Source organism: Plectrocnemia conspersa, unplaced genomic scaffold (assembly GCF_051122295.1).
Source record: "Plectrocnemia conspersa isolate PC_06_02 unplaced genomic scaffold, ASM5112229v1 ptg000011l, whole genome shotgun sequence".
Lineage (NCBI taxonomy): Eukaryota > Metazoa > Arthropoda > Insecta > Trichoptera > Polycentropodidae > Plectrocnemia > Plectrocnemia conspersa.
This window is the reverse complement of record NW_028277175.1, coordinates 23,752,730-23,779,906: the sequence shown is the minus strand read 5'-3', so window position 1 is coordinate 23,779,906 and position 27,177 is coordinate 23,752,730. Positions and strand designations below refer to the sequence as shown.

Genomic DNA, 27,177 nt, shown 5'->3' with positions numbered 1-27,177 from the left:
AATATTTGTTAAAAAAAATTTTAACTGGGATTTTAAAATAGTATTGCTATTTTGTATGTATATTTTTTATTTTTTTACATTTTATATAATAATTTATTAATATTTTTTTTCTTTTTACATTATTTAGTACATTTTTAAAAACATATTTAATTTTAAAATGTTTTTTTGTTTGATATTACCCCTCGCCTGCTCATGGCCACATTTTAGCGCATGTAAACGTCAACATGACGTTTATAAGTGGCGTTATTGTGGCAACTCACAAACACTCTTGCACGCACGCGCGCACTTCACCTACACTCACCAACATGTAACTCATTCTCATCCGTGAACGTACAGTGATGCTTTTCGGCCCGAGGAAGTGGGGAAGTGTCATAATTTCGAGCAGCAGTCGCCGCAGATCGACCGAACTCCGTCAGTCAGATTGACCGGATTCAAACGCGACAATGGTAAGAGAGCTATATAGAAATATACACACAGTCGATACCCACGTGGATACGATACGTCATTGTACACGCGAAGCCTTAACGCATCACGTGGATTGTTAAATACACTTTTTTAATGTACCCTGAAGGTCACGCTTGAATATGTTGATATTTTCGAAAATTTAACTGTCAAGTAAACACACGGTACATTATATTGTACGTATAATTTATTGTTTGTTTGTTTGTTTACTATGTAGATTTGTAAGCATATGTAATTTCATAACAATTGCAAAAGTAGTGACTGGTTAAATGCCTTAAATGGCAATAAAAATTATTTTGTTTTCCTCAATCCTCCTTTCACATTCGTATCAATTCTCTGAGATATGATAATGAAAAATTTTGTTGAAGGGTAAACAATTGTATTATCACATTATTTTCATACGTTTATGAATCATGTTTATTCAGTTCTGAATTAAAGTATTGTTTTCGAGATATGGAGAAATTTTTTGTTGTTCTGTTTTTTTATAAAAAAAACTAATAAGTTTTAAATTTCTCAATAAATTATAGCACAGTGGGGGAAAATTGTTTTAAAAATAAGTACATACAATTCTAAGCGTAAATTATATAGGATATTAAATATAAATAAACAAAAAAAATACATCTAATCCATAGAATTTTCGTAAATTAATATAATATTTGGAAAATAAAAATGCTTAACATAAATGATATGTGTTGAAAATCCAAAGATTCAAAATATATCACTATATCTTTCAATTAATTATTAGATTTCCGTATTTGGAATAAAATAATATCATGTGATGTTGTTAACACATTACACATAAATAATGATTAATACTGTGAGATTTATATATTTATCGAATATACTAAAATGCGATAAAAGTATGTTCAATAAGGAAGAGGCAGTTGTGTATATTTTCAACTTGTGTAACGTTTAAAAAATAAGAAAATAAATTACGTAAAATATCCAAAAAAAAATTTCTTCAGTTTTGCTTAAGCAATACACCCAAAATTTGTAGATGTATGTGTAAATAGTATTCTTCACTTAATTTTTTATTTTATTTTAATAACATATTTTAAAAGTTAAAAAACAGAAAAATATAAACAGCCGCCATTATCAAAAAAATTGCAGACCAGATTTGGTAACGGACATAGCCAAGATATAATAATTAAATTATTGTAAATAGCTTGATATATTTAAAAAAAAACTTATAATACATTATTCCCTGTAAAAATAATATTTATTGCTCTTTTCTTGCTTTTGGTTTTTTTAGCTAAACAACTCGATACATGTTTTAATAATAATAATATACGCACAATACTATTAGTATTAATATAATCTAAATTGTCAATTTATTTATTTTTAAATAGTTTCCCTTTTATTTAAAACAGATTATATTAAACTATTTTAACACCAGACCCCGATTTTTTAATTAAATTAAAAAGTTAACTTTTAATATCTACCGTTATAGCATTTTGTCGTGTGCCACCGATTGACCGCCGCTGTCAAATCATCGCTGTCACCGCATTTTCGTTAAAATCAGCGAACGCGTTTTAGTCTAGTGTTGACCATTTCTTGGTGCGGACGCCTCCGCATCATCTCGGGCGATGTACAAAACACGTGCGTAAAGCGAGTTTAATTTTTTCCGACTTACGTAAACGCGTCGAATTTTCCCCCAATTCTGGAAAACCTTCACCCTCCTCCCCTTTTTACGAGAGACGCTACGGTCAGGGTCATTGCGGAGCTAGCGCTTACCCTGACATTGCGCTATTAAACTCAACAACAGCGCCAAAGTATTATTATTATTTTAAATATATAAATTTCCGCAGAAATTAAAATTATACAATATCAACAGCTTATCAGTTCAAGGTTGATGTTCATGAACACACCCATAGGGCTAAACAAATAAATAATATTTATGGTCGCTTTTTGCGGTATTATGACCGCAAATGGATTTTACATTCGATCTGTAATGGCGGCAGTAGTCGTCTTTTTCCGCTTCGCCAACGCTAATAAAAATGATTGTTAAAAAAAACAATCGAGACCTTTATTATAATCTGGTATTGTTTATTTCATGCCTACATGTCTTAATTGACCCTTGATCGTTTTCCACTTCGCGCTTTTCCGTTTATTATTTGGTCATAAAACCATTCATTTTAGCCATGTATATTGTAAAAAACAATATGAAAATATATAAAATTAATTTCTAAATACGAAACGATATAAGTAATAAGTCGTATTTCTTAACTTATTTTGCGGTTTACCCTTTTTTGTTCACTTTTTTCCATTTATGTGGAAGAAGATTGTAAGTTATGATTAAATAATTTATTTATCATTTGATAAATATATACATTTTCGCTATAATTTCAGTTAGTTCGATACTAAAAGAAAGTAGGGAGATGATTTATTATTTAAGTGGCGTCTGTCTAATATACAAGATGTTCAATCCAAATCGATCTTGAGAGATGAGGATCCTAGATATACAATACGCTAAAACGTTGCTTTTTTCCATTGCTTTTGTCTATAGATGCCGATGGATTTGTTTTATTTGCCTTATAACTTTTTCATATTCCGTTATTTGATTTTCTTTCGTAGCCATTAGATAATTCGTTGATTCTCTACAACCAATCAAATAATATTTTCCGTCGTCCGACAAAGACGTATGGCGTTATGCTTAAAAGGCGTGATAAGGTTTCTTGGTAGATAGGGACTGGATCTATACCTAACTTTTGGTAGGTAAGGATAAATGATCTATAGATAATGAACCTCATTGTGCATGAATTACTTATATGACATGCTAGCTAACATATGGACGCTTCTTTCTAGTGTTTTAATAGTTTTACATCTGACTATTGATATTCCTATATATTTTAATTATTCTAATTAATTTAAATAATTATACTGCCCAAAGTCGAGCAACGACGGCGATAGACGACACACACATGTTTTTGTCCGAGCGTTCTACATATTCCGAAACGGTACAAAAATTTTTTTATGCCTCGGAAACATATATTATGTTTGGATTAAGAGTTACATAATGTTCACAAAATAACATACTACTTTGATAAATTAAAATTTACGCGCGCAGTAAGATAAACGCGATAATTTGTATCCAACAAATTGTTATCATGAATAGTTTTTATATTAATGTGTAATGAATACTGTTCAAGCTAAGTTTCTATTTAATATTAATGTTCGTTTATATTTTAAATAGTAATTAGTAATAGTTTAATGAGTTATTTTATTATCGACCACATATACACGCGACACTATTGTATGATATAATATAAAAAAGCATCAGTCGATTAGTCATATATTATTTTCTCTGTGTCGCCTGACGCGTTGTTATCAAATCGCGTTTGACCCACTTTATTGCAATCAAATCTTTGTTTTCCAAATTTTGGGCCATTTATAGGTTCCCAAATTAACGCTCAGTTTTTTTGGTAAAGTAGAATTAATGGTTAGTTTTGATATACTTTTACGCCCGGCTTAAAGTTTTATTTTAATTTATTACTTAGACGCGGGTGACGCGTATTCGCGTCATTCGTTATTTGGAACTTTTAACTGTTGATAAATTGTTTTATTTTACGTAATTATGATTTTTTCATCATTAAATTGGTTAAAAATCAATATGGAAGCAGACCCACAAATAAACATTTATGAGTTTATATATTTTAATATACATATAAAATAGCAAGTTTTGAGGATATACATATGCATGACTGATCTGTAGAGAATTTATCGCTGCGCGGCCAAATAACGCGTTTTTTTATAAGCATAATGATCTCCTTTTATAATAAAAATAAACGCCACGCGAAATTTTATAAAATTTTCTTTTATTATAATTTTATATAGTGCAACCGTAGATTTCTATAGACATACATATGTATGTATTTACAGTGGCATCACCTTCAAAATAATCATATTTCGTTTATAAGTAAAGATGTTATATTTTGTTTTCAAATTATTTAAGAAATTTAATTTAATTCTAAATCAACATGTAAAAAATGTTTTAACACTTTTTCGAGTACTTCTATCAAGTTTTTGTTTGCTCGTTGAGTTATGTAATCAATTTTTTTCCTTATTTATTATCCAAAAAATCTCGGTTTATTTAAAAACTATTCCAGGGCCAGTTCAAGGATTTAGTTCTACGTTTTTCCTTATGTTCTAATTTCTTTAACCTAATCTTTACGGCATTGATCAAATTGATTAAAATATATATTAGACTATTTTCTTCTGATGAAGAAACATCTACTAAATTGCAGTCCATGTGCTTTACTATCGAAGGGATGAAGAAAAATCTAGGACAGTTTTACAATCGATTATGTGGAACCTTCCATTCCGGAATATAAGAAGCACCACCCAATTGTTTGGCTCTCTGGATTTCGCTCAGTTGCCTGGACATATTTTTCGCTGCATCTTTGGCGTCAATTCAAAAAATCATAACTTGTTACATAATTTAATTTTTTTTTTTTATGTTTTAATGTAATATGTATAGGTTATTGTGATTTTTGTGAGACCACGATAACTGTTGAAGCTTAAATTATATTTTCATATACATGGAACTTATATTTAATTCATTAAATAATGTTTAAATTGCTTATATTAATCAAGATTAAATAAATTAATTACCTAAAGGCTCAAACCTTTTAAAGCATATAAATTATGTAAAAGAGCAGTTTTATATGGTATATTTATAATACATAATCGATTTTCCGACATTTAATCAATTTAATTATTAGGTGATTGTAACAATGAGCACAATTAGTATCACGTATAGTTGTTTTTCGTACGTCAGAGTAATAAATACAATATCGTTTTCCTATGACAGTTTTCTTAGAAACGATTAAGCACACTCGGAAATACAGTAAAGTCCATATTCATAAATCTTAATGGAACTAGCAATATGCTATATATTTACACCAAAAACATTTTATTTGTTATAATTGCTTATCAAAGTTTTATATTATTCCTTGAAGAATAATATAAAAACATTGCTAATTTCACGCTGTGTTGTAACATAGCATTCATTATCTCCCTCTCATCTTCAAAACGTAATTTGGCATGAAAAATGTTGCTATACTACAACCACAGGCGATTTAACCATGACACGCACACTTGTTGCGAAATTTAAGTAACGATTATTTCGATATTATTCCACCAATACGGGTAAAATACTTGTTATGTAAATTGATTTCAATTTGCCAATTATTTCGCTTAGCCGAAGAATCTGATACATTTTATATAAGGTTAATTAAAAATGTAGATGAACTCGGTTCTCAGTGGACAATCATTTGCATCCACTGGTCACGGTCATTGAAGAACCAATCGAATTGTTATTTTGAATTATCACTGTGCTCGATAATAATGCCTGTAATTGTCAACATTCAATTGAGGACGGCCACTGGAATACTGAGAAGGCGATTTCAGGATCAAGTTATAAATGACCCAATATAATAACTGTTCTTAGTAATCATTTACTATGTATAAATTGAGTTTTTCTTTGCTCCTCCTCCTTATTATGTCGTACTTAGCTCTAATATTACAATATATGGTACACATTATTTGCCACAAAGATAATATAATTTTGTTTATTTTTAAAATTATGCTACTTTTATTTTTGTATATCACTTTATATTTAAATTAATAAAAGTGTTGTTATTTATGTACTTATTTTATAGACCCTCATTTTTTAAATATCATTTTACCTTCAAATAGTTGGAAGTGAGTTCAGAATGGAAGTGTCATAGGAACCATGTATCCACTTTCATACGTTTAATTCGTCTCGGAAATATTCCGTGCTCGATTTGTTATTATTCGTCTATTTTTTTTAGTAAATTAGTTTTCGAACAATTTAGCAATCTAGCGACTAGCGATATAATACAATAGCACTTGTAGAAACTCAAATATTGTTACGTTATCAAATCTCATTGTTACGTATCTAATAATACCGTTAAAAAATAATAGCATCTATTTATGGCGCTTTTAACACATTTTTTTAATATATACTTCAATAAAAGTTTTTGCCTCACAATATTTGAAATTAATTTTTATTAAAATCGTATGTGGCAGTTTATTAGAATAAACTTTTTTACATGTTTAGCCAAACATAGTAAATAACTTATTTAGTTAAAATGTGCTTCAAAACTTTCATTAGTTTTATTCATATTTATTAACATTTTCATGATTATAATAAGATAAATTCATAAGCTACTTAAAACTGTGCTTTAATCACTCAATTTTATTGTATTTTTTTTTTAATTAATTTTAGTTAAATGTCAATGAAAGTTTTTTTTTTTTTTGGTAAAACATTTGCCAAAACATCTAAATTACAAAATTTTGTTTTTGTTGTAGTTGTAACTATTGAGACTATTACTAGCATGTGCAATTTCGTGAGATAGTAAATTTTATCATTTGTATGACTATATTTTATGCATTACTTCGGTATGAAAAAAAAATTGATACAATTTTGCAATAAATATATATTATGCTGCGTCGTGAGTCATCTTAAAGATTCGTGGTGACTGCTTGGCTTTGAAGGTTGTCATCTGTACATTGGAGAAAAGCCTAGGCTAGTGAAAGTGGTAGTGAAGTTTGATTAATACTTCTGATGAAAGTGATTTTGCTATAGCAGTATTATATCGGTGAAAGGGAATTATATCAACTATTTTACTCTCATTCTCATTTTAATAACCAAGCTAGATTAATAATAAAGAGACTGGAATCTGATACTTGTTCTTTCTTTCAGTATTGCATACATAGGTTCGGCTACCATTAAATTTATAGTTTCGCTACCTGCTCGCTCGGAGACGATATTTTGGATCTTGAGTTGCATATAACGGTGCCTTATTCTTCCGCTACTTATACCTTTCATATTAGTTTTCCGTTTAAGTGTTCTATTGACCTTCGTTAATTTAAGACAGGCAGCAAAAACACTGTTTTTTTGCTAATGAGAGGGATTTATGTCTCTATTATTAGAATTTTAACAAACATATTACAACGCGACGATTGTGTTTTTTTTTTTAATTTTTTTTTATGTATATGGCTGATATGAGGTATTATAAATATAGTTATTTAATAAAATCGCTGTTAACTAAAAAAAAAATGCATAATAAGAAAATTTGCAGCATATATGTGTAGCAAATATTTTTTTTAATAATGTATATAGTAGTTACAAAATGAAAAATCTTAGACTATTGCAAAAGTGTATATATCTATTTTTATGATAAATATTACGAATTTTTTTTATCAAAATTTACTTAGAATTGACAATTCGGAATTTCCCAAAATGGTCGATATCGACTCCCAAAGGGTCGATTGGGGTCGATAGAAAAAAAATATTTAAAAATCACTATGCAGTTATATTTAAACATTTTTAATATATACTCGTCATATAATGTGCACTAGTTCAGCCAAAATAGAAACTTCTATTAAAAAAAAATGTTTATATCTTTCCCTACTTGTTTCGTAATATTTTTCTGTGATTTTAAAAACTTTTTGATCAAAAAGTCAGTCTTCTATGATTAGTTATGTATATATGTATTATATAAAAAATATTAGAGAGTCGAGTATACTACAAAATATATTACATATTAAAGTCAAATAATTAGTTTTAAAAATGCAATTAAATTGTAATTCTTAAGGGGTTGAAAAAAGCCGAACTTTAAATTAGTATTTCTAGAAACCTTATTGGAGAAAAATAATGAGAGCTGAGACTTTTTACAGAAAAAAGTTCAAATTACAGGCACCACATTTCATCTCCTGAGTTTTTGACATTAACGATAAAGGTTTAATGAGACACATTTATTTTAGAGATTTGTTTTAAAAAGGAAACAAGAGGGCCACTATAATCAGTTTCCTAAGAATCCAGTTGTGTTGTTTCTTGTTCATCTTGTTGTAAGCATCGCTCTTAAATTGCCTCTCGTTTGATTCCCAAGAGTCCGCCATAATTATATGTCTTTTGTGGCGGAGTGAAACGCCCGTGGGCATAGATGGGCAAAAAAGCAGTTCTCAACACTTCTTCTAGTCCACCTTGACTGGATTCATTGTTCCTTTGGTACGATTCCGAGAAATTGGACTCCAGAGCGAACATTCGCTCAGGAGTGGCTAATCGAGTCGATTTTTATATCAAGGTCGGTTCATTGTTATATCTCCTACATGTGTGCATGCAATTTTATGACACAGAAGAATTCAAACATTGCAAAGCAGTTAATTGCTTATCTGTGTGTATTGTTCATGTTTCAAAGCTACATATATAAGTTTGCTTATAATGACTCTCATTATAAACACAAAGATCAGTAAATATAACATCAAATTCCATTTAATTATTTGTTCCTTTTTATTCGTAGTTGTCTTCATCAGTAAATGTCCATTTTATAGTCCTCCACATCTTCTATTGATTCGCCATTAAATCCATACTAGTTGCAGGAATACTCGTCGAGAATATTCTTATCTGTAGCCCTCAACGTTTCATCTTCCTCTCATTTGTGTCCAAAGAGCCAAGATATATTTCTAACAGTATGTCCTAAATCTATCTGTAACCTTTTAAATTTCACAGAATTTTATTTAGTGTATTTTTCACTAATAAATGAGATTTTTTAAATTTAATTTTTAATACTGAACCGACAGTATAGACGCTGATGGTAATCCACGAAACGGGTTAAATCTACCATTTTTGACGTCAGATGTTTAACGACTTATTTTGTAGCATCAATCCGCAAAAACTGAAGCTTATTGTCCACAGCTGCAAAATATTAACTCGGAAATATGAGTTTATATTTCTGGAATTTCGTCAATTACAAAGTGTTTTTTGCACATTATTTTGTTCGTCGGTTATTAGTTGTAATGACCGTGGCTGTTTTAAATAACATGATATAGATAAAAATTTCGCAAAAAAAAGAGCACAATTGGGCTGTAGAAAATGCAACGCTACAATATTTCACTGTTATCATCAATGAATATTTTACTAATATTCACTAGTTTAAAAACGGGCAAATATATTCGGTATTCAAATAATAGGATTTGAGTCTCTATAAATACTTTTTATACATCTACCTTAAGATATTGTAAAGATATGTTAGTAAAGCCGCGTAGTGTGAAACTTTTATAGTTAGTATTTTACTTCAAATTGTAAATTTCATGAATATTTAAAAATGAAAATAACTGCGCCACTTGTCAATTTATGATAATTACTGATGAATTATTTTTTTATACAAAACAATATAATAGTCATGTTATTAATATTTTATTTATATACAATATTTCAATTTTACTTTTTAAAAACGTTTTCAATTCCCCACGCAGTACCGAGAGCAAAATTTGCTTCAGGTCCAACTAATTACATGATGCTATAAAAATAGATTCAAGAACTAAAGCAATGCATAATTTTATGTAAATCGCACAAATAAAAGCTTAAAGAAAACGGCGGCCGCCACCGTTGCAATTGTAAAGAATACTATTCAGCCCATAACGGTCTCTGACCCAGGACATTCGGGGCTCGCGCGAACCGTTAATTCGCTCACGATTTAAAAAAAAATATTCTGCTTCCTTTCTAGTCATTAAATAATAAATTAGTTTTGTTATTTTGAATGCATTTGATAGCTTAGTTTAATGAGAACAAGCAATATATAAAATAATTGTTTGTGCATTACTGTTGGACAGATTAGGTACGAGCGAGCATTGGAGAATTATTTCTCGAAAAAAATGTTTCAAATATTTTTAAAAGGTTTACAACCACTGTTCTTTTTATAACGATGCATAAGTAAAGGCCTAATATGCATACTCCTTGAAAGGTTTTAATAGGGTCTGGAAATGACAAAAAATTGTTTACAAATTTTTAACACTCGGACTTATTTTTGCTTAAGTAATAAAATAAAACACTCAGATAAGAAGTCTTTCCAAAGGTACTCGTGCCAGATTTTTAAAAATACACATACTTTCTCGGAACATTTTTTTATTACTCTAACCGGCCGGCGGTTTTATCGTTGCTTTGGTGATCTAAGAACTCTGATTTCTCGAGAATTCTCATTTCTTGAGAAATTAAAATTATTGAGAAATCAGAATATCTAGTCAGAACATATGAATAACTCTCTGCAACGAATCCTTTTCCGAAGATATACTTTACATGAATAAAACAAAGTATTTATTTATATGCATATCTCTCAAAATAATTCTCTAATAAATAGCACCGCTTTCGAACTTGCTATGTGACCTATGGACCATCTTAATAAAAATAACGAGATACTGACCCGGAAAATAGGGGTTTTCCACCAATTATATTAATCGTCAACATTTATTAGTATCTACTAAATAAGCTGTTAACTAAAGATCTGAAAATGCGTTTTACTTTATTCAAATTGTATAGAAGCAATCCTTATTACTTATCAAGTTCTTGGTATCTTTCATACGCTTCTTTATTACAGTACTAACTTCGCATTGTTTCATCCGATTATTGAAACGACCTCAAAGAATTTGTTTACAGAATCTTATGCTCCTGTGTAGTATTCTCGAGCACCAAGACTCGCTCGATTTCGCACACATCATAAACTTTGAAACAATGATCGGTTTTAGTCCATGAAGCATATCGACCTCCAAACTTTTCGATGATCATGACAGATTGTCGTCAAAAATGTTTCTATCTGGAACGTGTGAGACCATGGAGAATGTCGGTCTTAATGAAAAGTGTTTCTTCAGCCGTATACAAGATCGATTGCGATTCCCAGCAGAAGATAAATAAACGTGTATCATAATTCGGAATGCTCCCGCACGGGGAAAAGTTTGAAGTGAGTCACAAGATTACGACTAAGATGAGAAATGCTTATTAAAAATAGTCCTCTTTCTCAATGGATATTTCCACTTGGCGAGCGTTCAAGTCTTATTTCGCTCCTCTACACGTTGGATGTAATTTTCTGCAGTTTTTATTGCAACCTTCGGCGTTTGAAAAATGTTCTATAAACACTTCAAATCATCAAGCTAATAGTGGATATTTGGTTAGTATTGCATCATTTTCTGGTTTGTTTTCTCTTGTGGTGCTTCATAAATAGAAACTTGCTTAATAATGGCATATTGTGTTTCTACATTTTGGCATGAGTGAAATTATGGACACATCGATTAAATATATCTGAAAGTGAGCTACTTTATCTCTCGTATCTAATCAATAAAAAGCTTCTACTGTAACTTAATGCGGTGTTATCTGGATTTCTCGGTTTCGTACTATACACAAGTATTCGATTTTGTTTGAAATTTCTTTGAAATTTTTATTTAATTATTTGCTTTGGCCGCATAGTGAGATATTTTAGATATTCCAAGAACGGTTTAATTTTTGTCTTGCGTCTAACATCTCGCATCCGTAAAACAATACCAACTATATTGACAGTGCAACATTAGGTGTTGGAATCCAACCAGAGACGTAAAAGTCTGCATATCGAAATTTTTATTAATTAAATTTTAGCATGAAAAATTTTCCGGGACTTTTATTTTCCCTGTCCATTCACACCAGCATCGAACATAAAGTCATTGTGTCCAACGTGGGGTCGTTGGTCACATCGAGTTTGAGCACCAGATTTTTTTGGGCATTGCGTGCGCCGACTTGATGATTTGCCAACAATATGCAACAATTACGACCACTGTGCCATCGCCGAAACGGTCTATTTGTGGACAAAGTTCGCTTTTTTCGTCTTTGCTAGTAACAATCGGCCAAATATAAGGTCTCGAGTGATGATGACTAATTGGGGAAAACATATTAGCAGGGCGTTCGCCCAGCCGTTTGGCATAATCTTGCTGAAGTGACGCACCAGAGAAAGAGATTTTAGCATAAAGGAATAAATATAATGTCTAGAAAGATCTAATGCAAGAGTAAAAATATTTTAGTTACTAGTTACCAGAAGCGTTTCTATATATTTACAGAGTCCATGGGATGCTTCTTTAAATATCTATGAAAATCGTGGCTTAATAAAGAATTTTTCATTCATGGTTTTTGCACAAAGATTTTTTTTAAACCCCCCATATGTTAGTTGAATTTATATGTTTAGCATACAATGCTCAATCATGTATGTATGTACATCTTTAAAAAAAAACACTAATTTACTTCTTATTATTCGTGTTTAACATATAATTTTTCATTACTGTGACAAATTTACAAATCGTAAGTAGATATATAAATGTATTTAATACATTTCTTAATTTCTTTACCCTGAATATTTTGAGGTTAATACTAGAAATGAGTGACTTTTAAAATTCTCAGAACACTTGAGACAAAGATCAGTACACGAAGATTTTATTGAGAATTTATTCACAAATATTTTTGCTTTCTGATAAATTAATTTTGTAAATATATGCAAGGAAAAATTTAAATTATGGTGTATTATAGTTTAAAATATATATTTACAGTGCAAATTTTAATAAATAAACCCCAATGCGACGGCGCCGACACGGTTTTATTGCTTTTGACGTGAATTTTTTACTTCCGAGAAGTGATAATAGTTTTTGCGCTCTTCTATTGCCAAAATTTGAATACACTTTGACCAATATTATCATGTCAGAAGTCGATAGTAATATCGGTAAGAAGAGTTACAGTTCATATTTTTTAAAAGTGTAATATCGAAGCGAAATGTGATGTCTGTCTGTACTTCATCCTTTTATTTCCAATTAAGTTAGCTTAACTTGTATTTTGGACTTGACTATATGAAAGTTCTAAAATTGTAATTAGTTCAAGAACTTTCATTATGTTAATTCGTGTAGGTTAGGTTTGGATTTGAACAGCAAATTTACGTTTCGCAACTGTCAAATTAAGTTTCAAAGACCTTTTCATAGATCAGTTAAATTATATTTTATCTACTGGAAAAATTGTATTTGGACTTCACTAGTGAAAATATAACTACAACTTAAAATATACGTCGCATGTAAATAAAAAGTATGTAAATGTACATATTACAACGTATGAAAAAGTTGAAATTACATCATCTTACTAGCACCTGCCAGATTAATTATATTTTCACTTATAAAAATATATATCTACCGGTGAAAATATATTCCGATATGATTTCACTGAAATGACATATTTTTTAAAATAATCGTTTGAGGAATAACCTATCAAAAATTTTACTATTTTAATACATTAAATAATATTATTTATCACTGTGTAATAAATTTATTACATTCCGATATTTTAGAATGTTTAGAACGCAGCAATAAAAATACGTTTGATAGCATTAATCTATTCTCAAATATGAATATTAAAAAACCTACATTCATTGCTTGATTCATAAAAATTACAATATAGGCAAGTAAACAACTGCTGTGTTTATATCATTTATAAATAGAATAACAGTAATGGATTGAGGATTGTTCCTTGTGGCACTCACAATCATAAGCAACAAGTTTTCGACACTTGATTGTATTTATTTTATTTATTTGATGTACAATGTATAAAAATCACAATATATTTAATTTATAAATAATATAAATGGCATTTATCAAACAGTCCCAAAAATATATTACTAAAATTTGTTTTTATAACATTTTAACCAAATGATATCTGGAAGTTGCGGCGCACATAGATAATTACACTCGTTCCGCTATGTAGTATAAAGACATAATAAATGGCCATTTTTTGTGTGTTGCCATATGCAAAAAATATAGCCCGACAGATGCAAATTTAAAACGTTGATAGATCGCTCTCACTGTGTACGGAATATAAATTTACATTCCATGAACTCCTCTTTTGCCAAAATGTTTTTCTTTATATATTTATTTATACAGAATATGTGTAGTGCATTAATATTTGATAAACTATTGACACATCTAGTCCTATTTTATTTACGTCGCTTTCGCGTAATCAAACTTTATTGTAAATTAATTAGAGTCGTTAAAGCAATGACGTCATCGCGTGGCACTAGATTTCACCTAGTTGGCTCAAATAGATACTTTTACGCCCATACCCTTGGGTCGTTTTCGATTTAATTTGCGTTATAGCTTCCCATAGCGAGCGGTGATTAAATTTCCATTTAAAATTCGCTTGTTTACGCTTTGCTACTTACTTGCCGCAGGGCGGCCGAATCTGGGGGCACCGTTTTTATCAATTGACACCAGCATGTTATGAGAATGCAGCTCGCAATAAAATCGGTCACGAAAGTAAAATTAAGATCAATCAAAATGGAGCATTGTTGAGGCATTGAGTCATAATAAATCCTATTCTTTGTCACAGCAACGATTTTTAGGTAGCACAAAATCCAGATTTGAATTAATGTAATTTTAAAACAATGACTCGTTATAAATAGATAACTAGAAAAGTTAAGGCTTCTTCATAATACAATTAACGAGATTCGACTCTCAAGAATTTGGATTCAATCTTGCGAAAGAAGCTTTATAAAAGCTCGATGATAAAATGATTGTTAGTGCTCGTGTTTCTCAAAATGTTGTATATCAATGTTTTCCATCGCAAAATAATTTAATATTTGTCAATTATTTACTGTTAAAGTATGTTTTTATATTGTCAACTAAAACATTATTACAAAGTCCGCACGCGAATCTCAGTTTGCAATTAATAATCATTTTATTTCCATACTTTATCAATTGCGTCAATGATAATTCGATATAAATCCATTTATTACAGCTGATGTTTAATTTCATAGCTGAGCGTATGTTGCATACGGTATGAAATGCGATAATGTCACTCTAACACTAGATAATAAATAATCTATATATGTAAAATAACATATTTATTTTTCTAAACGTGTATTTTCCTATGTATTATTTATCTACGAATGAGGAGGAACGCGTGAGCGATCGGAATGTATGCGGATGTTCGTTTGGAAATTGTATAGATTTTAATTTATGAGAATAATGAGTGCGTTGGTGTTAAGTCTTCCTTCTATGAGGTCTATTCAGATTTATAAATCAGATCTATCATCAAAAATTAGGTTTTTCTTAGATTTTCCTTATATCGCGTATGAATAATATGAGTCGTACATAGTCACATCTATTGATTGTAAACTGTAATGATAATTTATAATTCAGATTTTTATACATACTGGTGTCTCACTACTTACTACGTTATTGGTTGTGTTTAACCCGTTGTAACGCATTTGGCTAACGCCTATCATGTCGCAATTTTAGATTTATAATAAATAAATCAATATGTTACCCAAGAATCAATCCATTAAAATAAAAAAACAGCGTGTATTTTAATATTATGAAATGTGTATAAGTGATTCTCAAACTTTTTTTTTTATTTTAGTGCTAGTTTCGGCGTGCTTGTGATTGAGGAGCCTGACAGGATTGCCCTCTGAAGCAAAATGGCGACCAATGACGTCAAAATGGTCGTCACGGAGTGCAAGTCCGGAGATCGTGAACTTGACCCATCAGAAGAAGAGGACGAAGGGCTCCTGCATCCTTTGCCCAAAATAGATGGAAAGAAAGGTTTGTGTGTTTCTTTTATCTCGATTCACATAATCTTGACGCGTGACCATGAGATTAGATCAAATAAAAATAAACTTATGTAACGATTGATTAGAAAAAGTTTATCTATAATTAAAATTACTTTTCTTGTCGATTAATACATATCTTGTATTACCCATCAATCTCACTACGGAGTTATCGATAGCTTTTAGGTCTTGTGACAATTTCAATATTATGATAAGACACCGTTTTCAGGAAAAAAAATATTTATACTACGATAAAGTTTTTTAAAGATACAAGAATATGGTTGTTTTAGACATGTTTTTATTAGTCTAAAGTTCAATAATCAAACTTTGGTAAACTAAGTACATACATTTGAACGATTATAAATTTTGCTTCTTGAACCATTAGCTACAACAAAGAAACAAGGAAAACTTAGGTACTACTTTAGAGCTATTAGATATTGCCACTTCTCAGAATCGTCCATTTATTTTATCTGCAAATTATCTTGTACTTACTCTGTAACTGATATATTATTATGGCAGTTTATGTGAAAGTATAATGAAACAACTAGTACCTGAGATTGTTTTCCAAGTATTCTTAATCTTCTAAACAAATAGATATTCTCGTTAATGGTTTTAGGATCTGTACATCTAAGACACTTGTTTATGATGTTGTTTTAACGATAGTTTTTCTTCCGTGTTTGACAGCCATATACATATTCAAGTATACGTTGCCTTTTTCTTTTTATGTATATGATACTTCTTATCTATAGCTGCTTAAGAAAAACAATTTTATAACGGTATATCCTTCGTAATATAATATCGTAATCATAGTTCTACTTTTGTTATTCAATAGATGTCACGTCTTTTGTATAATTCTGTCTAATGTCTTATTATTTTTTATACTACGCAATTAATTTTACAAGATTAGTCAACTTTAGACAGATTGACAACATGTATATATGGCATTGACTTGCACATTCTGCTTCGACTCATTCTTTGCTCGTGTCAACGTCCTGATATATCCAAACATCTCTTTTGGAAGTGTCTGCACTTAAACATTGACTGATACGTACCATATGAATCAGATTTCCTTTCTTTATTTAATAAGAAGGAAAAAGCACACTTCTCCAAACGTATTATTTTTTTTAAATAATCAAAGGGTATTAACCCTTACAGGTCAGTCCTCCCAGACTGCTTTGTTTGCTCCATTCTCAGACAGTCTGGTGCCTCTGAAAGTACGTAAACGGATATTTCTGCCTCGAGCAACGCTCAAGCACCAAATCAGATTAAAGCAGGCGAATTTTGAACCACCAGGTTTATTTTGGAGCGAGGTCATCGAAAATTTACCACTGGCCATCTCTAGGTGTGCAAATGTTTCGCTCTAGTGACTTCTACCAACCTTGTGTAGCAAACGCTTTCGAGTCCTTCAAACACTCTTTGGAAAATATATAATATGTAATATTGATGTATCCTTCTTCTTGATTGTCTGGAATCGTGTACGCAGTTCACATAATATTTATATTATTTAATTTTATATGATATGTACTAACTTTATAATTATAATTAATTTAATTCCTACTGTTATTACAAATTTATTGCAATACTTGGCTATATACAATATTTTTAGTCTCTTGCCTTCACGTATTGCAGTAGCACGTAATCGATCATCGGCACGTCGCTGTTCGGTTTTAGGAAAGTTCACAAATGGAAAATTCATTGATTGCCGAATTTATTGAACAACTTAATAAGCACAACTGATGTTGATTTTTTTCATCTGGGTACTCGCAGTTCGTCATAAATATTTTTTTATGTAATGTTTTTTTCTATGCAGGGTGCATTGGCATAAATCTGTTATGCCTTGCACGTATATTAAAAAAAATATGTCTAGTTGCCGAAAAATAGAATACGCAGCATATGTATAATATTATTATCCTCACCGGATATATTTTTTCAAACAGAGAAAAAATACATTTTCTAGCACCTGTAAGCATGTTTCTCAACCGTAGACTACAATCGATCTTTTATATTAAAGTTTGTGCGCGCCAATAGCAACAGGTGCCAAGTTTATGCGATATCGGCAATTTCTTTGTCGTCGTCTGAGAAAAACGCCCCTGGGTATTTGAACTTCGAAATCAATGGGCACTTAAAAATATATTAATAATAAACCATCTATTATTACTTTATAAAACGGCCGCGTAACGAGAACTTATTAATTTTTAGTTCACTAATATATTGTACATTGAGTAAAAGTGCAGTGACATGCCTTTTTGGCCTGTTTAAAATCAAAATCAATAAAATCGTTCCGTCGCAGTGAAAACTTTTAAGAACAATATTACTACTTCATTGAATGAAGCATATCTGAACCGAATTTTGATCAATAAGAGAGCGCAAAAACAATTATCACTTCTCAGAAGTCAAAAATTCACGTCAAAAGCAATAAAATCGTGTCGGCGACGTCGCAGTGGGAACGCTCAGTAACGAGCGTTCCCATTTCCCGACACGATCTTTTTTCTTTTGACGTTCATTTTTTACTTTTTTTTTACACTTTTTTCCCATTAAGAATTGAATTCGCTTACTAGTGAAAATTTAACTTCATTGAAAAATGTATATTCACTGTAACATTTATACATTACATGTAAATAAATAATGATAAGTATGTAAATATATATATATTACTACATATGGAAAAGTCGAAAACATGTAGTTTCTTTTGCATAAAAATATACATCTACCAGTGAAAATGTATTCCTATATGATTTCACTGAAATAACATTTAAAAAAATATATACTTATTAATTTTTAGTTCACTAATATATTGTACATTGAGTAAAAGAGCAGTGACATGCCTTTTTGGCCTGTTTAAAATCAAAAGCAATAAAATCGTGCCGTCGCAGTGGAAACTTTTAAGAACAATATTACTACTTCATCGAATGAAGCATATCTGAACCGAATTTTGATCAATAAGAGAGCGCAAAAACAATTATCACTTCTCAGAAGTCAAAAATTCACGTCAAAAGCAATAAAATCGTGTCGGCGACGTCGCAGTGGGAACGCTCAGTAACGAGCGTTCCCATTTCCCGACACGATCTTTTTTCTTTTGACGTTCATTTTTTACTTTTTTTTTACACTTTTTTCCCATTAAGAATTGAATTCGCTTACTAGTGAAAATATAACTTCATTGAAAAATGTATATTCACTGTAACATTTATACATTGCATGTAAATAAATAATGATAAGTATGTAAATATATATATTACTACATATGGAAAAGTCGAAAACATGTAGTTTCTTTTGCATAAAAATAAACATCTACCAGTGAAAATGTATTCCAATATGATTTCACTGAAATGACATTTAAAAAAATATATACTTATTAATTTTTAGTTCACTAATATATTGTACATTGAGTAAAAGAGCAGTGACATGCCTTTTTGGCCTGTTTAAAATCAAAAGCAATAAAATCGTGCCGTCGCAGTGGAAACTTTTAAGAACAATATTACTACTTCATCGAATGAAGCATATCTGAACCGAATTTTGATCAATAAGAGAGCGCAAAAACAATTATCACTTCTCAGAAGTCAAAAATTCACGTCAAAAGCAATAAAATCGTGTCGGCGACGTCGCAGTGGGAACGCTCAGTAACGAGCGTTCCCATTTCCCGACACGATCTTTTTTCTTTTGACGTTCATTTTTTACTTTTTTTTTACACTTTTTTCCCATTAAGAATTGAATTCGCTTACTAGTGAAAATATAACTTCATTGAAAAATGTATATTCACTGTAACATTTATACATTGCATGTAAATAAATAATGATAAGTATGTAAATATATATATTACTACATATGGAAAAGTCGAAAACTTGTAGTTTCTTTTGCATAAAAATATACATCTACCAGTGAAAATGTATTCCAATATGATTTCACTGAAATAACATTTAAAAAAATATTTTCGGAATAACTTCGAGACTGTTTTTTTTTTAGATTTTCCTTGATGGATAACCCAAGAATTTCTGCTTTTAAATCAGGGACGTCATTTCACCTTTTTACAGCTTTTTTGAATGTTTCGATTTCATTAAAATTCATAGTATTTAATTTAATAACATGCATTTTTCTAGCCAGATTCAAGGGGGTACAAATGCCACCACCTTAACCCCTCCACCCAAAATGACGTCAAAGATGACAATCAATCACTGAAGAAAATGTGAAAAAGTTTCGGAATAAATGAGTAGTATTTTGCACGGGCAAAGCAATTTTAACTAACTTCTTGGATATAGAACAAGTAGCAATCGAATTTTTTTAACAGAAACAGCACCGTAAAAAATTGCTGAGCAATTGTTGAATGAAATCGTTGATGACCAAGATTGCTTCAATGCGTCATAACAAGTTACGAATCATGTGTATATGGCTAGAACAATAATGGTCCATAATCTCAATAGAAGACAAAAAAAAAGCCAGTCAAGTTTCTTCGATTATAATTGTATAGTTCAATTCAAATTCTTGCCTAGGTTTTATGGCAAGTAAATAGTCTTGTAGTCGTGATGCCGCAGTTTTCAGTAAATATATGTTCCTCTACGACTTTTTTTGCTCCCCCAGATAAATGGACATTGAAAGGACAGCGTTATGCGACCATAGAGTATTTAAAAATGAACTTAATGGCATATTCCAGAAATGCATTGTTACTTGAAAGCTATTGACTTCTTTGAAAGGAACAATATTAACATCGAAGATTAAACACGAACGTGTTTCACAGAAAAAAACTTAAGTTCTGCATGTGCAGAAGAACAATGGGTGATTTCTTCTCATGATCTTCTAAAATTACTTGTCAATATAAACATTTTAACGGAAATTCAATGAAAAGTATCAAAGTACTCCTAATGCGGAAGATGTCTATATATTTCTTTAGATACAAATATCATGATTTCTCCTTATTATTATAAAACATGTTTAATCGATTATCACCAATGAAGGAATAGGGCTTTAGAGACCTAACTCTAGCTTAAAGCTTATTGAATATCACCCCTTATTTTTTATATTTTTCTGTATACGTTCACGCGTTACGTGACGCAATCGTGACGTCACATCCATCAATTGATGAAAGCATAGAATGAAGAAAAATTTCTAGAGTATCTCTATATTTTACTCAAGTCGTAATGGAAGGTCAGTTTCTATATTATAGTTAGTTATCCAAAGAAGTAACGTTGCACCTATTCGACTTCAAAGTCAGCCAAGTATTTGTGTTTATGGGTCGCGGTCTGTTCTAGACATTGATAGATTTTTATACGCTAAATGAAGGTGTATGTGGTTCACAATGCAACTGTCACGATTCACGCTTGAAGTACCACGATTTTTTCCTTCACTTTTGCTTATCGACGATACGCGCATTATCTCAATTGAAATTTAATAGATTAACACGTTGTATCGCGTGATTTATAGTTTTCTAGATCGAATATCTCTGTAGACAGCCAACTGATATTATTATTACACGAATCCGGAAGTTGGGAATATCGCGCTATTTCGGGCGTGCCACAAACTGGGACAGTCAGTTCCATTTTGAGACTGTCTCAGTCGATCTGGTAACAATTGGCAACTTTAAAAGTTGAATAATCTACAAGTGAAGATGTTAAAATACATTAAAAAATATTTATTAACTCTGGTTTTATTAATTATATTTTTAAACAACCAAATACTATCTCTTATTAAAAAAAACATCAAAAATGTTATGGTCTTCACGCCTGCACCACTTCAAAAAATTTAATAAATACGAAAACTTTAAAATAAACTTCATGAACTTGCAAAAACAAAAACATATATTTTGAGACATGCCGTAAATAATTTTAAGAAGGACCTATCCGACCATTTCGCTGGTTTTGTTAATTTTATTTACCTCTTCAAAAATACTTTGATACTGTAAACTATAGGCAGATTTAGTCGTTCTATTCTCAACGGAGACAAAAAAATATAAAACGCAATATTTTAAAACCGGAAACATGATCTGTAGTTAATTCAGATTATTTTCAGAAATGGAGTAAATCATAGTTTCACTTTTTGTAAAAATTTAAACTGGAACATTCTTTTTTGAATCTGAAAATTAATAAAACCTCCTTTAGTACTAGACAAAAAAACTTACATGAACCATGATCTATAGTTATTTTTCAGATTTTAAAAAACATGGTTAAGAAACAGTTGCATTGCCTGAAAATATTGAATCCATACATTATATTTCCTTCTATATAAAAATGATCTTGTTGTATAACTGCAAATTAAATTTTTCAACCCTTATTTACATAAATTACAATCTATAATTATTTTTCGTATTATTTTATAACATTGTAGAAGATTAGCCTAATTTTTGTACCTATATAAAATACTATCCTATGGTAATCAATGTTTATTTTCAAGAACCATATTTTAACTTCACACTCTTTCTCACAGCATAAAAATTGTACCCAATATTATTTTAGTACTTCAGAAAGAAATTTCAGAACCTTACTTATATGAAGCATTCAGATACTCTCTAATTACCAGCATCACAGTTCAGCCAAACGACTATGATGTTTTATTAGTCAACATGTTAATATATGCATCTATCCATTTCAAGATAAATATTATGCTAAATACAAGACGTTTTTGTTTACACATCACAACACATCACCTCGAGATATCCTCTGCTTTGTCTAATTGAATTTCACTGAAACATTTTTATCGTTCTGATCTTGAACGTTAGCAAGGACCCGATAGCCTCTCGAAAAGCGTCTGTCATATTTAATTGCTTCAATTGGTTAGCAATTAAACAGCAATTAACCAGTTAACGCTCTCGTATTGCATACCCCTTTGGATCATACCGTGGATGATTTCCTTTGAACGTAGACGCTAACCATGAACATGAAATATGTCAAAGGAAGGCAATGTTACGGACAATTTTCATTGTAAATTGTGGTTTCGCTATGTTTGTATTAATATATGAATTGTTATTTTTCAGTCAGGCTGGGAGGCGATGACGGAGCTCATTTTGGTAATGCGGCTTTCACTCTGGGAGAACCACCGAGACCTGAGTGGACCACAGTGCCACCGGACGGCGGATGGGGCTGGCTAGTTTTAATGGGTAAGAAATCCTTATAACTTTAAAAACAATCTCTTCAATCATACTTGTCATTTTTTTCCCTAATCCGTACTTCTTATTTATCTTTTAACATTCATGGGCAACTGTGGTGTATTTCAATTTTTTTGATAATTTTGCTGTTGGAATTCTGTCTATTCAATATATTTTTTTAGGTGCAATGGTAGTCAATATATTAGTGCCAGGAACAGTGAAATCATTTGGAGTGTTGTTCGTGGAGTTCCTTGAAGTATTTGACGCAGGCCCAGCTGCGGCAGCCTGGATTCCAGCATTATGCTATTTCTTATACAGTAGTTTAGGTAACTATCCATATTTTGTATTATAATATTATATACCATGAATATAAATTTTAATATATATGTATATTTTTCAGGTCCTTTATCGTCCATTTTATCCGTGCGTTACTCGTACCGCACCGTCACCATAATCGGCGGTTCTTTCGCAGCCGTCGGCATGATGCTCAGTTTCTTTGCTTCATCTGTAACATATCTGTATTTTAGGTAATTATTCTGATAATAGATTATCATTAATTTAATGTATAAATGTACAAATAATAGTGAAATTTTAATTTCAGTTACGGTGTGCTCGTCGGTACAGGAGCTGGTCTAGCATTTCCCCCAACGATATACATAGTCACGTCATATTTCGTTCGCTTAAGAGGATTAGCTAATGGCCTTTGTATGTCCGGTAGTGCCCTTGGCAGTATTATATTACCTCCGTTTTTGAGATATCTTCTGGAAACGTACGGATACAGGTGAGACTTTTGAATAATATGCAATATTTTCTAGATAGATTTAAATAATCCATCGTCCATGCTATGGTATGAGCCAATGCGTTGTGATACAAATAAGAACAAAGAAGCTTTCTAATTAATTTATTTTTTTCGGCGATAGTTTGTATTTTTTAAGATTGTTTTTTACTGATTGTGTACAGTTTTTGTCGTAGTAGATCCTACGTAGTATGTAAAAATCAAATTGCTAGTAACAACGTCAATGTAGTGAAATCTCTAATTTTAAATATTTTAATTGTTCACAGAGGAGCTATTCTCATTATGGGCGGCATTACTCTGCATGTTTGGGTCGCCGCCATATTCTTCCAGCCAGTTGAAGAACACATGAAACGGGTGCCGATCGAGTACGACGATGATGAAGACGCCGACTCACAGCAAAATGACATGTTTTGCGAAGAAGACCTGACTATGGACACGTACGATTACTTTTCGGATCCTAGCACTAAATCACCGATTGAAAACGGATTAAACGGACCACATCTCGCTATAACGTCCGGAGAATCGACTCCGATGAGCGAAGCCACACCGACTAGAGAAAGAGTATCGAGTTTATCCAAAAAAGACAATAACATGAGCGATATTAAAGAAGAGAGCTTGATACAAAACGGATCACCAGTTAAACCGGGCTTTACACGGTCAGCTTCTGCTGCCGTCGTACAGAATTTGAGGAGGTATTCGGACGCGGAGAGAAAAAGAAAAGTGTCCATGCCAATGACGAGGAATAATAGTTCGTTGTCAAATTCTAATTCAAAAGCTAATATAAGGAGCAATCATTCGTTTTTATTGGAGTCTGTTCCTGAAGGACGGTATCAATTGGGTTCCGCTGATGGTTTATCGCCGACTATTAGGAGAAGTGGTTCGTCTAGAACGCCGAAAAGAAGTCCGAGTACGTCTAGCTTTCAATATATGTCCACTCCGTTCCACGGATCGACTTTGAGTGCGTTTCAACAACCGGATGAGTTCGCTTCGCAATTAACACTGCAGTCGATCAAAGAGAGCTTTGCGCCAATTTGTTCATGCTGCCGTAAAGGAAACGCTGATGATACTAAAGATAAGCCTAAAGAAAGGAGCAAGTTTTTCGATATTACATTATTAAAAGATCCGATCTATCTAGTGATTTTGATATCAAATTGCACAAACGCTATCTCGTATACAAATTTTATTATTCTTTTACCTTCATACGCGATCAAGATGGGCTTCGATAAAGGTTTAGCTGCTTTATTACTATCCATAGTATCAGCTCTAGATTTAGTCGGAAGAATCGGAGGCTCGGCACTCTCAGACACTGAGTTGATCCCTAAGTCGTATTACTTCGTAGGCGGTCTATTCTTTTCTGGGTTCAGTTTAGCGTTGTTGCCGTTGTTTAGCGTATACTGGACCATTAGTGCTTGTTGTGGATTGTTCGGTTTAGCGTCAGGAGTATACGTCGGTGTCACGGCTATAATCATGGCCGAAATGTTGGGAATGGAACGCTTGACTTCAACGTACGGCATCAGTTTGTTCGTGAATGGTATACTTCAATTGATAGGGCCGCCCATTTGTGGCGCATGGTTTGAGAGGACCAATTCATATTTTGCTTTGCTCATAACTTTAGGATGTATAACGATGAGTGGTGCCTCTATCTGGGGCTTTATGCCTTATTTGAAACGCAGAAGAGACAGGTTACGAAAGGAAATGGGAGATGCGGCGTTGAATACTTGATGAGTTTTATGAGCGATTCTCTTAACCAAATTTTATCATACGCCTAATGTATTATATAAATATATTTTTATATACATTGTACTATATTGCTCGTCTAGCAATAAATTATGTTAAGTACAACCTATTTCCATATTAGTTAATTATTTATTGTTTATAGGATTTTTTTAGTTATTTATTGTTTAGTAAAATATACAAGAGCGTCGCCGTTTTAGCACAAAGCGACTAGACTTAATTTTTTTATATATCATTTTACGTACTTATGTTGCCTAATGATTATTGAATAACTATTTCGTATGATTTTATCGTGTATTTATTAGTTATTTAACACAATAATACAAAACAAAATATGGCTTATTTACAACACACCAGTTACCAGTGTAAAGATAGAATCATTTAAATGAAATGTGGAGCAATTATAAATTATATAGGACAGTGATTCCCGAAGTCTTTAAGATATTTTTGTGACGAAAATGCCTCAATATTGGACTTTTACGATTCTTCCACAAGAACCACCATTTAAATACAATATCCCTCATTTCCTACAACAATGACATAACTCAAAAAACATATATGTTACTAATACTCAAATGAGCTACATAAGCTGTTGTAGAAACTGACACGTCTGCTTTCTCGCAACTAGTTTTTAAAGCTTAGTTATGATGCTCTACATACATAATAACTCTGACCGCTTAATTTTTGTAAAAAGCTCGAATTTTTTTATTTGTGTTATTGTTGTAGCAAGTGAGGCTGCGCAGCGATAAATCTTTTCATTTAATTTGTATATTAGTGAAAATATATTGAATTTTCAATGAGAATCATATTTTTATAAAATAAATGTTAGTGTATGTAACGATTGTCAGTATTTTATCGATTTTTTATTTTTATTTTATACATGCAGCGCACAGTAAAGAAAAATAGTAATAAATAACTATATATTACTTTTTTTATATTCTTAAATATTTTATGAATAATTTTAAAACTATGGGAACTGTTGTTATAGGATATGACTTATTAAATGTAACGTGTAAAAATGTACTTAGATTTTTTCCAGCGATTATTTCAATCAGTGTTTCTGACGTTTAATTATTACTGTACCATAAATATTATTTTATCAGTAATTAAATTGCACATCATATTGGACTTTTTTATAATCGAGCATTTTATAATCGACTACAACTTGTTAGTGTAGTTCTAATGTTTTATTAACCATTAAACATCAACAAGTCAATTTAATAAACAATTTTGCAATAAATTATTCAATTAATAACATGTGAAATACATACATAATTGATATAGCGTATTTTATCAAGTGACCTTATACATGAACTGTAAAAAGGCGTTCATTGTTCGTGAAGCGTGAATTTTTTATTGTGTAAATAGTTCTAACAGTCCGATCATATCAGATAACTAATTGATACCGTCGCTGCTCAAACCTACTCTCTATCAGAGTTTTCGCCCTCTGATTACGTGCAATTTCTTGCCTTGAAAGTGTGAACTTTAAATTAATATTTACTACCTCTTTATACATACATATGTATATTTATTATATTGTTAATCATAATATATATTCGGGTTTATGTCGGTCGATAGTGATTAAGTAATATCATTGTGATGCAATTATTGTTAGTTTATGTATGTATATTATGAAAGTTATGTGTGTGCGACGACGTCGAATTTCCAAAACGATTATTTTTTATGATCACCAATAAACTTGAAATTATTTGTGA

General features: G+C 31.2%; 1 protein-coding gene across 4 annotated transcripts; it reads left to right on the top strand.

Annotated features, from left to right (window-relative positions):
- Nucleotides 1-194: 194 nt before the first annotated feature.
- On the top strand, nt 195-27,177 carry hrm (solute carrier family 16 member hermes). Of its 4 annotated transcripts, none has more exons than XM_088197370.1 (7): nt 195-446; nt 15,677-15,858; nt 22,822-22,944; nt 23,115-23,258; nt 23,333-23,459; nt 23,534-23,713; nt 23,995-27,177. In XM_088197370.1, the coding sequence occupies exons 2-7, from the start codon at nt 15,735-15,737 to the stop codon at nt 25,448-25,450; spliced, it is 2,154 nt and encodes a 717-aa protein (XP_088053496.1). In that variant the 5' UTR covers nt 195-446; nt 15,677-15,734; the 3' UTR covers nt 25,451-27,177. The 4 variants fall into 4 exon arrangements, with proteins under 4 accessions (XP_088053496.1, XP_088053498.1, XP_088053497.1 ...); XM_088197372.1 differs by having other exon boundaries at nt 211-446; nt 22,826-22,944; XM_088197371.1 differs by lacking the exon at nt 195-446 and adding an exon at nt 1,928-2,061.

Excerpts from the sequence above, each read along its gene's own strand:
- hrm (XM_088197370.1), top strand. The coding sequence starts at position 15,735 with ATGGCGACCAATGACGTCAAAATGGTCGTCACGGAGTGCAAGTCCGGA. Across the intron at positions 22,945-23,114 it reads GGGCTGGCTAGTTTTAATGG|GTGCAATGGTAGTCAATATA; the intron begins GTAAGAAATCCT and ends ATATTTTTTTAG. Across the intron at positions 23,460-23,533 it reads GTAACATATCTGTATTTTAG|TTACGGTGTGCTCGTCGGTA; the intron begins GTAATTATTCTG and ends TTTTAATTTCAG.